The sequence below is a fragment of the Boleophthalmus pectinirostris genome, unplaced genomic scaffold, assembly GCF_026225935.1.
Source record: "Boleophthalmus pectinirostris isolate CB_2022bp ecotype Guang Dong unplaced genomic scaffold, ASM2622593v1 HiC_scaffold_3, whole genome shotgun sequence".
In the NCBI taxonomy this organism is placed as follows: Eukaryota; Metazoa; Chordata; class Actinopteri; order Gobiiformes; family Gobiidae; genus Boleophthalmus; species Boleophthalmus pectinirostris.
In genome coordinates, this window is record NW_026571299.1 from 19,501,626 (window position 1) to 19,514,536 (window position 12,911).

General features: G+C 38.9%; 1 protein-coding gene across 1 annotated transcript in view; it reads right to left on the bottom strand.

The window, feature by feature from the left end:
• suclg2 (succinate-CoA ligase GDP-forming subunit beta) overlaps window positions 1–12,911 on the bottom strand; it is a 104,273-nt gene that overhangs the window by 60,011 nt on the left and 31,351 nt on the right. Inside the window, exons 3-5 of the mRNA XM_020930974.2 lie at window positions 5,699–5,798; window positions 3,416–3,506; window positions 519–671 (exon numbers count right to left, since the gene is read on the bottom strand). Coding sequence (XP_020786633.2) covers window positions 519–671; window positions 3,416–3,506; window positions 5,699–5,798 — 344 coding nt within the window. The remainder of the gene's footprint in view (window positions 1–518; window positions 672–3,415; window positions 3,507–5,698; window positions 5,799–12,911) is intronic.

Here is a 12,911-nt window from a genome sequence, read left to right on the forward strand (position 1 = left end):
ATTGCCCGGTATTGTTAAGTCAGAGGTAGAGACCCTGTGCAGTTAATAAATCATCACCAGACTCATTTTAACCATCAAATCACTTTCATTACTCGTGCATGCTTACGTCAACATTTTCGGCATGATTGTTATTAGATAAGACTCATTTAGGCTGAAAAATAATGTCTTATTCCTTACAAAGCCATTGTTTTAAAGTGTAAACATGAGAAAGCACTGCAAATGTACTCAAGAGTATGTTTACAGTGTATGTGTAAAGGTTTTTTATTACGTAAAATTGACTCTTATGAGCTTTTATCCATGTTAGAATGTTGTTACCATGTCAAAAACATACCCAGAGTTCAGTTTTGTTTCAGAGAGCGTGGCTTAAGATTTTTGTTATGAAGATAAATTAAGCTTAAAAAATATTAAGTCTGAAAACTTCTACCTTTACAGAACTGACCAGAATAACTACATAAGCCAAAACATGTGAGTGCAAATTATGACTCAAAAAGCAAAGCAAGAAAAGAAAAGAACTGTACCTTGAAGATGAGTTCTGGGGTTTTAGCCGCTACTTCTTCAATGTCCACACCTCCCTGGGGACTTCCCACCATCACCGGTCCGTTACAGGCACGGTCCATCAAAATGGCAAAGTAGGTCTCTCGGCTAATGTCCAGGGCCTCGGCTACCATCACCTGGGCACGACCATTAACACACAGAAGAAGAAAACCAGGTCAGCAGAAAGACAAAGCTGACAAGAAACAGCAGTGTACTATAGCTGTTTTCAATGATTGCTTGAGAATAATTAACACGGACGACATAGGTGTGACACTTCGCTAATGAAAGTTAAATAGCAGTCTGACCACAATGGCACCAGATAACAAGGCTGACTGACAGAACGTGTGAAGCCGGGCTCAGAGACCAGTTGGTACACAAAGAATAGGAGACGCATTAGCTAACAAAGCAGGCCTAAGCTGAGAGAGGCCGATAAGCTGAGTGAGGAAGCAAGCGGGAGTCTCATTTGAGGAGAAAAGACTTTGACAGGTTGTCTTTAGCTGTGTGGTTAAGGGTAAAGGTGAAGTTTGCTTGAACATGGGTGCCTGTGTTCTGCTTATACCTCGTCATATTGTCAATGGGGATGGATGGTCTTCTCTAAACTCAAGTGATGTAAACAGACTGAATAGTATATCCTCTAATATTAAAACTGTCTAACCGGATTTCTGAAGACTTGAAGGAATACATTTGAATCTAACTAACTTCTTGCTCGTACAAACCCCTTGGCACATTGTCGATATTCGGATGGATGAATTTTCGCTTTTCAGCTTCAACTTATTTTCTAATGGCAACATTAAACTGGGGTGGACCACTAAAGTGCAGTCAATCCTAGCGCTCCTTGCAATACTTCTAAGTTTGTGATAAATAAAATACTTTATTATTAGTTAAAGATGTAACAATACCAGAAATATCGTGATATTGTATCGTCAAAGTTTTCACAATAACATCGTGGACCATCACAATATATATTGAATTACAAGTCTCTTTGCTGAAATTAAGAGACTGCTGCAGCAATAGCTAAAAAAAGACAGAGGGAACTACATAGACCATGATCCATTGCTCCATTTCAGTGCAGACTACAAGAAGAAATAACTTATAAGCACTTCAGACTAAGTTTTTTGGATTAAGTCTGGTCAAGGCATTTTAAGAGGAAAAAGTAGCATCTTAACATTTTTGTTAGTCTCCACAAAATATCACAATAAATACCATCGCATGAGATGTATATAGTGAAAATATCGTACCGAGATATTTTGGATATTGTTACATCCCTAAACGTAAGCCTCCCCACCATATCATGAGCTTTCCCACAATATTACAATAAATATCGTACCATGAGGTTCATACCATGATGATATTGTATCGTGAGACTTGGATATTGTTACACCCCTATTATTAGCTGATTTTGAGAAGGTAAAAGATATTCACTTAAAGGGACATAACATATTTTTTTTCCCTCCAATTATGTTTCACTCCAATGCAGATATTGTAAGCCGTTTTTGGGTGAAACTGAGACTGGTATCTGCCATCTACATCTAGTTATAGAGCATTTCATTCTCGGCGAAACAGGAAGTGCACCATTAGCATGCTAATGTTTGCAAGCTTTAACGTCACAGTAATCTCTCTGGTCTATGAAAGATGTGAAAAGCTCTCATAAATCTTTGCAGTAAATTAAGATGGTCAAAATGCTTTAGGCAAGGCAAGGCAAGTTTATTGTTGGTATAGCACAATTCGTACACAAAGTAATTCAAAGTGCTTTACAGAATAAGAAATACATTAAAATCATAATAAAAACAAACAAATCAAAACATAAATAATCATGAAGATTAAAATAAAAAAAGAGAGACATAAATTGGAGAGAAGAGTGCGGAATGAAAACCTTTCAGTTATTTGCACAGTTAAACAGAAATGTTTTGAGCCTGGATTTAAACAGCGTCACAGAAAAGGCCCGTCTCACATGTTCAGGAAGACTGGGTATGTGAGCAATACTTTTGGACTGCAGCAAACAGTTTAAAATGAACTAGCCTGTTTTTTCTTTTCTTTTTTTTATAACTGAAATCACCTTTAAGTTACTCCATGTGACCATTTCTTTAGTGTAATATTTCAAACTCAGCCTCTAACCCATCTCTACTCATTCCCAAATCAGTAGCCTGGCAGCAAGTCAAGTTAATAGAGGAGCAGTGCTGGGCCTCTCTTGTTACCTTCTATACTGGACCCATGGGTGGTTGAGTTATGCAATCTTTATGGACAGGTTGACAGCCAAGATCTGCTCCTGCTCCATCACTATACAGGTCACAGGTCAACTCTCTCGATTATCTCAAAACTTCTCCAGAGCCTTTTGGGAACGTGGCTTTTTGCACTTGGGCTAAATGCAAATTCCAATTGTATTTTGTTTGTTTGCAGTTACTTCTGCCTCTGAGACATTCATTTGTATCTCTGGAAGGTCCCAGGTGACTTTTTGAAAACTGACAAGTGCAGCAGATTTGATTCTTGCTAAACACAGCTGTAGGAGAAGAGGTGGGAGTCCGCAGGCTGAAGGCTTCATCAGCTCAATTTTTTTTGAGATGGTAGTTACTGTATGCAGTTTGCTAGTACAGAAAATGAGATCCCTGCTTGTTAGTGGCACACAGAAACAGTTGTTTACCCAACACTTTAAATTCACACTGGGCCTCGTTCAATTTATGCAATGAGCCATAACACCAGCAAGTGAAAAAGCCAGAGTAAACAAGAGCGGACAGCAACTACATATTTTAAGCTACCAAAACAAAGCACAGATTCAGGCTGCCTTCACAGTCATTAAACTCATACAACTGTATTATTGGACTCAAATAACCTTGTAATGAGGAAAGAAAAAAGGACAATTCTTTGGTTTCTTACAAATTCTTACCGTTTTGACTTTAACTCCATCTTTAGGCGTTTGCTTGGTGGTGAGATTAAAACCCAGCATCTTTTTAGCCAGCTCGCCGACCACTGCAGGACTGGAACAAAGAGGTCAAAGATTCATACAAAAGTTCAATACAATAATTTGCATTAATAAAAAAAAAAAATTGTAATTTCCCCACATCAGATGCTGTTGCTGCACCTTTAGTAAGTGTGCAGACAAGTAACGCCACCCACTCAACACACACAGGATATGAGCATGCACAATGGATCAGTGGATCAATATAGCCTGAAAAGTGATTCCTTTGATTTGTAGGTCAATTGTATTTACCATTAATAAACATAGGCCTTCTTTTCCTTCTTTTGATGGGATCAGAAGAATGACTAATAAAAACACACAATAAGAGAGCAGCCTATGGCAAAGGGGACAAACTATAGCATTAATAAATAGTTTAAAATACGGTTGTACTTGGTTAATGTATAATGAAACAAGAAGAGATGAGAGTAGGAGAGACAGGATGTAGTTAAAACATGAGATTCTAAGGCTTATGTAGATGCTTTTACAAGCTGTAACAAAATATAATTTAAAGTTGGTTTTAAAAAAATACTTTTGGTTGGTTTTGAAAAAAAAAAAAGGAAAAAAAAAGAACGAATAAAACTAAAGTTAAGACAGTTAAGACCTTGCCTGAACTCATCCCATTACACACACAGAAACAGCAGAGAGAAAAGCTGAATAACCTAAACATGCACAGTGGGTTATAGTGCAAATGAAGAGAGTTAACCTGAGCTCTTTGTGGACATTGTAACACATTCTGACAAAGGCGGACTTTGAGAAACACTCTGGTCCAAGTACACATCAGTGTGAATGAAGCTCTTTCTATTATAGCTCTTTAAAGGCGTGCTGCATGCCATCGCCCTTCTGGAAGCCTGCTCCGCTTTTACAAGTGAATACAAATGAATCCAGGGGTTGTGCTCATCCTTTGATAGATGAGAGGAAGGTGAACCGTGCACTCGTGTCACTGTCTGGGGACGATGAACTTCAGCATGTCTCACTTTGAAAAAGTTCCCTGCTTTTCCCAGCCAAAGTAGGGTGACGATGATACATGTCCAGAACAACTGTCATAAATCACCATTCAGCCCTAAAGGTAGCAATAAATGATCTATACCGAGAAATTCATAGTGCTGCAAGTGCATAAAAAATACATATGGTGTTTGAGTATTATTGACTAAAAAGTGCTGTGTTGTACCAGATTTTTACTATCTTAAAAATTTTAAAAATAGAACTGACACTTTGCAGTGGGCCAAAGTTATTCCTCGCATCCTATTTATTCACCACAGTGAGTTTATAACTGTTTTTCAAAGTAAAGCTAACAACCACTGGCATGCTAACTGTGCACATCCAGATTATTGGACAATAAAACGCTTGCAAATAGTGCGCAGCAGACACATCTTGAGAGCTATATAATATAGGACAGATATTCCAGTATTTGGACTTTTTAGCGTATCAAGTATTAGTCTTAAATTTCCAGCACAGGCTGATATTTTGTTTTGATCAATTTGCTGCCTAAAAAATACACACAAAGCTTTAGGGAGAAAGAAACAGATAACTGCACTAAACGCATTTATATACATTACATTATAGGTTTGTGGTAAAGAAAAGACTGTTAATAAGTTTGTAGTAAATTTGAATTACAAAATTTGAGGAGAATGATCAAAATCTGCCTTACATATCAGCCCATATAATATTGGCAGAGCTGATCAGTCATCAATTGCTCAGGATTTTAAACTATCGAGATTGACCATGAAAAAAAAAAAAAAAAAAAATTAATTAATTAAAATTGGTTAATCGCTCCAATATATCTATATTTCTATCTATATCATATCTATATGCTCAAATACAAGAGGGGGAAAAAATCAGATACCGAGCCTTTAAAAAGATCTACTGTGAACTCTAATTGTGTACATCCACATTTTGTAAAAATAAACCTTAGCAGCGACACCAAATCCCAAACAGCATGGGATTTGGGAAATTTCGCACAGGGCGCATAATACTTCAGCCAAACTCAAAATCCTCTTTTTAATTGAGAGAAGTTGCACAAGAAATGAGGCAGTGAAAAAAGAAAAAAGGGTTTATTTGCAGCACAAATAATCCTAACTGTGCTTTAGTGCCTGGGGAACATCTTCACAGAGCTCTTTGTGCTTGCTCACTCAAAAAGTCGATGTCACCAGAACAAAATGGATCTTACTTGAACAGTAAAACAGTGTGAAAAACTCACAGGGTGTTACTTACTCTTTAGTTAAGTGCACTCCACCTTTAAGGCCACTGTCGAACACGCCCTTGCCCCGACCGCCGGCTAAGATCTGAGCCTTTAGAACGATCTCCCTGGCATCTGAAAGACAGACTTGAGTTCAGACAATGTGGCATAGCACCTTAAATTGGAGTCTAGCATTTAACAGCCCACTGGACTGAAAGAGGAGCTGGTTATAGTGGCCTTCTCTCCCTGTTTCTGTCCTGTTCAGTCAGCTGCTTTTTCTGACATTTTCAAATTACATGAAGACCTCTTATGATTTATCACATCATCATTGTAAGTACTTACATGTTGTTGTATTGTAATTTTATTGAGAACTGATTTTACACCCACCAATATATTTAACAGCAGTAATAAATGCACAAATTCATTATTTGATTTTAAAATATTTATGCACCCGAGCTAGAGCAAAAAGTGTTTGAGAAATAAAACCCAATTTTCAAACTGTGAAAGGAGGAAGCATATGCACAATCTATTTGTCTAGGCCTGTCATGATGATTACTATATCGTTCAATAAATGACAGATGGAACAATAACCTTTGGGGTTCAATATTTATTGTGGGGAGTTTTTCTTCATACTAGTGGGAACATTTTGGATATTGTTCTGTACTACAATGAGATTTGAGCTGTAGAGGGTTTAATTACAGCAATACTATATAATGCACTTCAAAAGCGTGTAAGCGCTAGAGCTATATCTAGCTCTTACACATCCTTTGGCACATCGTTGAATGTTCTAGGGCTGTAGGCATTTAGTCAGATAATTAATGGAGTTTTATTATCAACCAACATTAGTCAACCAAATTATACAGATTATACAGATTTGGATAAAGATATCTGAGATGTGGAAATAAATCATAACCTACTTTTTTTTTTTACATAATGAAGACTAGTACCTCTCTGTATGCATGGTTAGTTTTGTAGTGCAGTTCGGGTCAGATACATGGAACAGATCCAAGAGATGCTGAATAGTTTTGTGAGCTTGAATTACGCCTACATTAGTCATGCTTGTTTTTAGTCGATGAAGAATTTATTTCGTTGACTACAGCCCCTAGAATTTTCAGGGGACTTTTTCTTTTTTTCAGGGTTTGCAATCAATACACTTGTTTGTTAGATGCAGACTGATTTTGTCAAAAAGTGCTGCCTTTACTTTTTAATATGGGGGGAAAAAAACAAACAATACATTCATGTTTCAGTAATCCTGCATTATTAGTCTGTCTACATCTCCAAAGATGAAAATGCTCTGCGATGTCATGTAGTGGTAGTTTTCAAGTTAACAGCTACATTTGACCTTTAGTTCAATAAAAAATTGGCAATTCCAGGGCTGAAATGATTCTAGTGAAGGCGTATGACAATGACAAACAAATTGGAGCACTTCCTGTATTACCACATGACAAGGTGGAACAGAGTGTTTTCTGTTTGAGAGAAGAAAACAGCCAAAATTTGCAGAATTTGTGTGTTAAAGGTGTGTGAATGAAACAAAACACAACTCCAGGTATGTTTTTGATGAGGAAACATTGTAACATCAGATCTTAAAATAATAAGAGAATGCATGCCCTTGCCTAATTTATATCCTTCAACACACACATATACAAAAAATATACAGAATATACAAGCACTTTCAAATCAATACCTGATTTTAGCACTTGCCTGTAACCTAAATGCATCAATCCCCTTTCCCCTTTGCTGTCAGTAACACCTTGAGAGAGGGAAAAAAAAAACTCACTTAAAAAAGGACGACCCGCTGTCCACTCATCACCCACCAACAATCAGTGTGTAGCCAAATGGACTGAGGGCCCTTGATGGAGCCCAGTATGCAGGCTGTTATTATGGAGGAGGGGGTAGTGGAGTCCGTGACAGGTGGGTGCCATCAGGCTAAAAAGTGGGAGGTAGTGCACTTGTATTCTGTGCGGTGTCTGGAGAGAAACGCCTTGACCTTGGTTGATGAAGACGTACTTCCCATTCAAAAAAAAAAAAAAAGAAGAAAAGAATTGGCTAAAGTCTAGACAGAAAAGTAGTGATCTCCGAAAAAGCCTATGAAAGTGCATCCGGGATTAAAATGGTGCCGTATTAGCTGAAGAGAGCCGAGGAGCTAAGCAGTAAATGAGGAGAAAGGTGTGCTTATGCAAAAGGGGCTTTGAAAGGAGTCATAAATGAATAAATATGTTAATAAAAACTGCTACGGTGCAAAATTAAAAAGGGTTCAAAGAGAGACGAAATGGATTGCCCCGCGGGCGAGTGCAGCAGAGACAGCCCACAGGATTTTTTTCTCTTTTATTGCTTTAAAAAGAAAACGAAACAAGTTAAGGAACAAAGATGTGCATCCCAGTGTGAGGTAAGGGAAAAGGTAGGAGTAGTGGCACGATGCTGAGAACAAAGGGGAAAAAATACATAAGAAAGTGAAAGTTAAAGGTGCAGTATGTAACTTTTCTGGAAGAGGGTTTGCCACCGGCACGTTTCCATGGTTGATGATTGCTTTGCTCGGAATGTTCACCAGTATGCCAATAAACTTGTATATATTTTTTCATTTATTATTCAGTTACTTCAAGTGCTTTTATTGCTCAAAATTACCTCGAAAAACATACATTCTTATTGTAAGCCAAGCTGCTTTTGACTCTGATCTGACTTGTAACTTGGCCTGGTTTCCATGTCCCCTTGGAGATAGATGAGTTTGAATGCCACACTGTGTACATTCCAAGCAAAGGAATAACATCTCTGTGGAGACAAGTAGATCCCTTCTGTCAAAAAAAGTAAAGTTATCAAAAAGTCTGTAATAAGCAAACACTGGTAATGAGGTGACTGGCCTGGCTGCATCACCTGTTTGTCTCTTGGGAGATAGAAAAGTTTAATGGAATAACAAGTAGTTGACAAACCACAGACTGTATGAAGAAGTGGAGTGAAGAGAATGTGATGTGACCCATAGTCAGTCAAATGAAACTCACGAGGCCAGCATTTATAGGAGCAAATTTGAAGTCAAGTTCTATAATAGGAAGAGGAATTTATTTACAGATGAAACAGCAAAATTAAAACACCAGTAGAGTATTGTAGAGTGGATTATTACGAACATTTTAAGACCAAAGTGACGAGGCTCACTCCAGCATTTACAGAGAAGAGGGTGACAAATTGCTATGTAAAATCAATTGGAACCATAGTCGGAAGCACCTCCATGAACACTTCCCAGTCTATGCGGCAGACACTCGGCCCAAAAAGTTACATAGTGTTTCTTTAAAGTTATTAAAAAGCTGTGTAATAAGCAATCAGTGGTAATGAGGCGGATCGGGGCAGGTGCTCTCCGCTGTTGCTAACCTGCTCATTACGCTGCGCACAACAAGTCAATGTAGCCGCATCAGCAATTAACGGCCACTGTAGGATTAATACATGCATAATATTGGGGAAACTTCACCGCAGCCCGAGCAAAATGAGAAGAGTACAAGATAAAAAGATGTAAAATGGAGGCAGTATAGTGCATTACAAAGAAAGGGACTGGAAAACCAATCCCACAAGGAGGCCATGTTCGGAGACACTGCGCTTTCTTTTGAAATACATGGAGAGGATAATGATGTCCTCAAAGATCACAGGGAACACAGAGCATGGTAAAGAGCAGGGTGACCATTATCTGCGGTGACAGACACGAGAGACCTCACAACGCTCCCCTCCCAATGCTTGCACAAAAGGTTGGTCCCTAATGAGAGTGGAGTAAGAAAAAAAAGAAAAACAGAGCTACTATATGTAAAACCAGAAGGGGGGGCTGGCTTTCATGTCGGGCCGTGACATGGGGTGGGAAGAAGGGAGAAGAGAAGGGCACATGTTGTCTCTGTGGAGGACCTTGTGGATTATGGATAATGGATGCTGTGTAAACTGGGAGGTTGTGTGAGAGTTTTGTCTAAAGTGGTGTGTGTCTCTAGATTACTAGAACATGTAGCTGGAGATAAATAAAAATAAATTATAAGTTCAAGAACAATTATGAACAATAGTTAGACTGCATCAAAATGTATTCAACTATTTTAAAAGAAATTACGCAGGAATTATTGGAAAAAATGCCAATAAAAAATAAATAAATTGCAGATATTTATTTATATAACAAATAAGCTGTTCTTTATGTAATTCGTGGTCTCAACGGTGAAGGGTCTGCCACAGGTTTCTGTCCATGGGGAGGCCATTGCTTTGTCTGAAATGTTCCTCAGAATGGTCTTAAGATCTCATCTGTAACTTCTCCTTAAAGCTACCATTTGTTTGTTCAATTATTTGTTACCAGTAGATTGCAGGTGTAAAACCTGTTCCTGCCTTTCCTCACCAGGCTCACCTGTGGAATCTGGTCTTCTCATGTAAGGCCAAAGCAGGCACATTATTTTTTTATTGATATATAATTAGGAAAGTCCTACTGAGATTAAGAATGGTAACCCAGAACATTCTTGATGTGAGGCGAGAGCACTAACCGCAGAGCCACTGTGCTATCGAACAGAAGTAATGAAGATAAATCCGTGTATCATTCGATCATTCATTTTTCAAAATAAAAACAAAAATGAGAACTATTTTCTTCATTATTTTGTCTCCAAAACTAAAATGAAAAAACAGAGATGATTAGTTTTTTCAGTTTTCAGTTTTGTGTTTAAATGAATAATGGGAAAAACAGATAATGGCTGTTTCCTGTTTCCGTGACTTAAATTGTGATGCCGGACTTTTGCGCCACAAACAGACTGAAGCAGGACTGAACCAGGACTAAAACAGGACTAAACCAGGTCTAAATAAGGACTATAGCTTTAATGCCATACTGCGGAACATTGCAAGCAAAGCAATAGCATTTCCATCATGGAGACAAGCAGGTGACATATTCTCCCTGAGAGAAGTTACACAGTGAACCTTTAACCTAGACTAAACTAAAAAGATTTTTATTATTTTTTTTTTAAATGCCTTATAACAAAATGAAGGGAGTGCTCCATAGAAAATTATGCAAAAGCAGTGATTGCTACTTTCATAAAATGGAAACATCAATGTCATAAATGTAACTATGACAATAAAAATGAATTAAAGCAATAGTTTTAAACATATTTAGCAGTTCGTTTAGTAGTTGTGACCAGAGAAGAATTTTCTCATTTCTGTTAAGATCAGTTCATATACAGGCCACAGAGGAAAAAGCACCGATTTCCATCTCCATTTATTTGCTGCATCTTGGGGACCGAAGCGGAGAGATTAACATTACACCGCAGCTCCAATCACATCACACTCAATGGCAGTAATGCGGTCATCATCCTCGGGCCATGTGCATTTCCCTGTAATGAGAGCAAATCATCTCTCAGTCCTGCTTGCCAGTGACAGCAGCTGGCAGAGACGACCCAGACCCACATCTTTCTTTATGGAGGGCCTATTACTTGCCTTCCTTCATTTTTATTAATCCATGGGTGGCTAGCAGCGGCCGTAACGAGCACTCTGATATTTAATTAAGACTCTGAGCATGTGCCATGAGAGAGAGGCTGGCTGGTAAGGGACACGTGCAGGCGGGCAGAGGGCCAAATCCAGAGAGGGTTGGGATGTGGCTATCTCCTGGATCAGATCAGGCGGCCCTCCCCAGTGAACATATGCGTGCTGTAATGAATGGAACCCAATGGCTACAGGAGCAGACTAATCAAACTCTGGGGAGTGAAGAACACACCCAATCACACACGAACAATGACAGCCAACAGCACTAACTAAATGCTACTTAAGATAATATAATACATTATAAAAGTATTGCACTACTTAAAGTCATGGTAAGTAACTTTTCAGAATGATCTGGGATATCAGTCTCTCCCTCTGTTGCGCCTCAAGCCAGACTCAGACAGTACTGTGCCATAAGATGTGTATATTTCAGTGACGCATGTGAAACGAAAGACTCACTGGTCACCCCCCTTTTAGAACAAAATGACATTTCTCTCACCTCAGATTAACAAAGTTTAGTGCTTCGTTCAATGATTCTGCAGAAATATGCAATGTTCTTCAGTCCCTTGCGATACGTTTGACCTTTTGCATGTGCATCCCTGATTGGATAATCCACATGTCAATCACACCCATCTGAATTTACAGAGATTCATCCGTGACAAGACTCATCATATAAATAATAATAATAAAGTATTGGAGAAGTGTGTATACTGGAAGTGGAAATTTTTTATATTTTGAAGAACAAACAAGAAAATAGTATAATGCCTTAAAATGCTGGTGTAGAATATCATGTTTTTAAGGCAGTTGATTGCAAAATAATTAGAAGACCTCCAGCACCTGACAGAACTGCATCAATAGCTCATTTAGAATGGGAACAAAGAACCATCACCTTGTGTAGGCAACTCAGGGCATTAATGAAGAACTAATGTTTTAAAGGAGCAGGTCAAGCTTTTCAGAGAAACTGAAAGCGTATTCTTTTGTCTTGGGGTCAGGTTTGGTCAGCTGCAGCTCTACACTAGTGTTAGTCTTTAATGACCCATTGTACCTGTAAACTTGTGTGTCCTTGTGAGATGTTATTTTTACAGTCTCCCTGAGACTCGTATTCTCTTGCACATGTGCAGTTTTCCATAAACGTTATTTTCTTATTATAGCAGACTTGTAAAGGTCACAGAGAAAATGGTTCTTCAGTCAGCAAAGTGAAGGCAGGTGAACCAAGGAGAAGCACGGAGGATAACACACACTTTCTGTCAACTTTGACTTATGGTGCCTTTGCCATATCCAAATGTGTATGACTTGCTCAGTTGGGTTTGAAAAGTCAACAAACATTGATAAAGTGATGCATCATAAAATCTTGCTGTAGGCCTGACAAGAGCCATAGCTGCTCCACATAACAGGGGACAAAAGGGGTCTGACGCCAAACAGCACATCCACAAATGAAAACTTACTGATTTCCACTTCAACTAAAGCTATCATTACCATCTATCCATCCGGTCTGGTTAAGCCCACTGCAGCTGCGCATCCGTCTAATGATGCGTTTTCGGTGCCACTTATTGAAGGAGAAGGCACTGGTCCCGGCCCGGCGGTGGCACCTATGGGTGACACCTCCTCCAGTCAGCGTTGCGCGTGATGGCTCAGGCCTCATTAGAGCAGCGTCCAGCCAGCACCCAGACACCAGGTTCCCACTAATGACATCCTGAGGTGGCCCCGCTCCCCTCCGCTGACAGAGAGGTGAAGCTCAAACCTCTGCTCCACACAAACACTGGGGTAATGCTACAATAATGG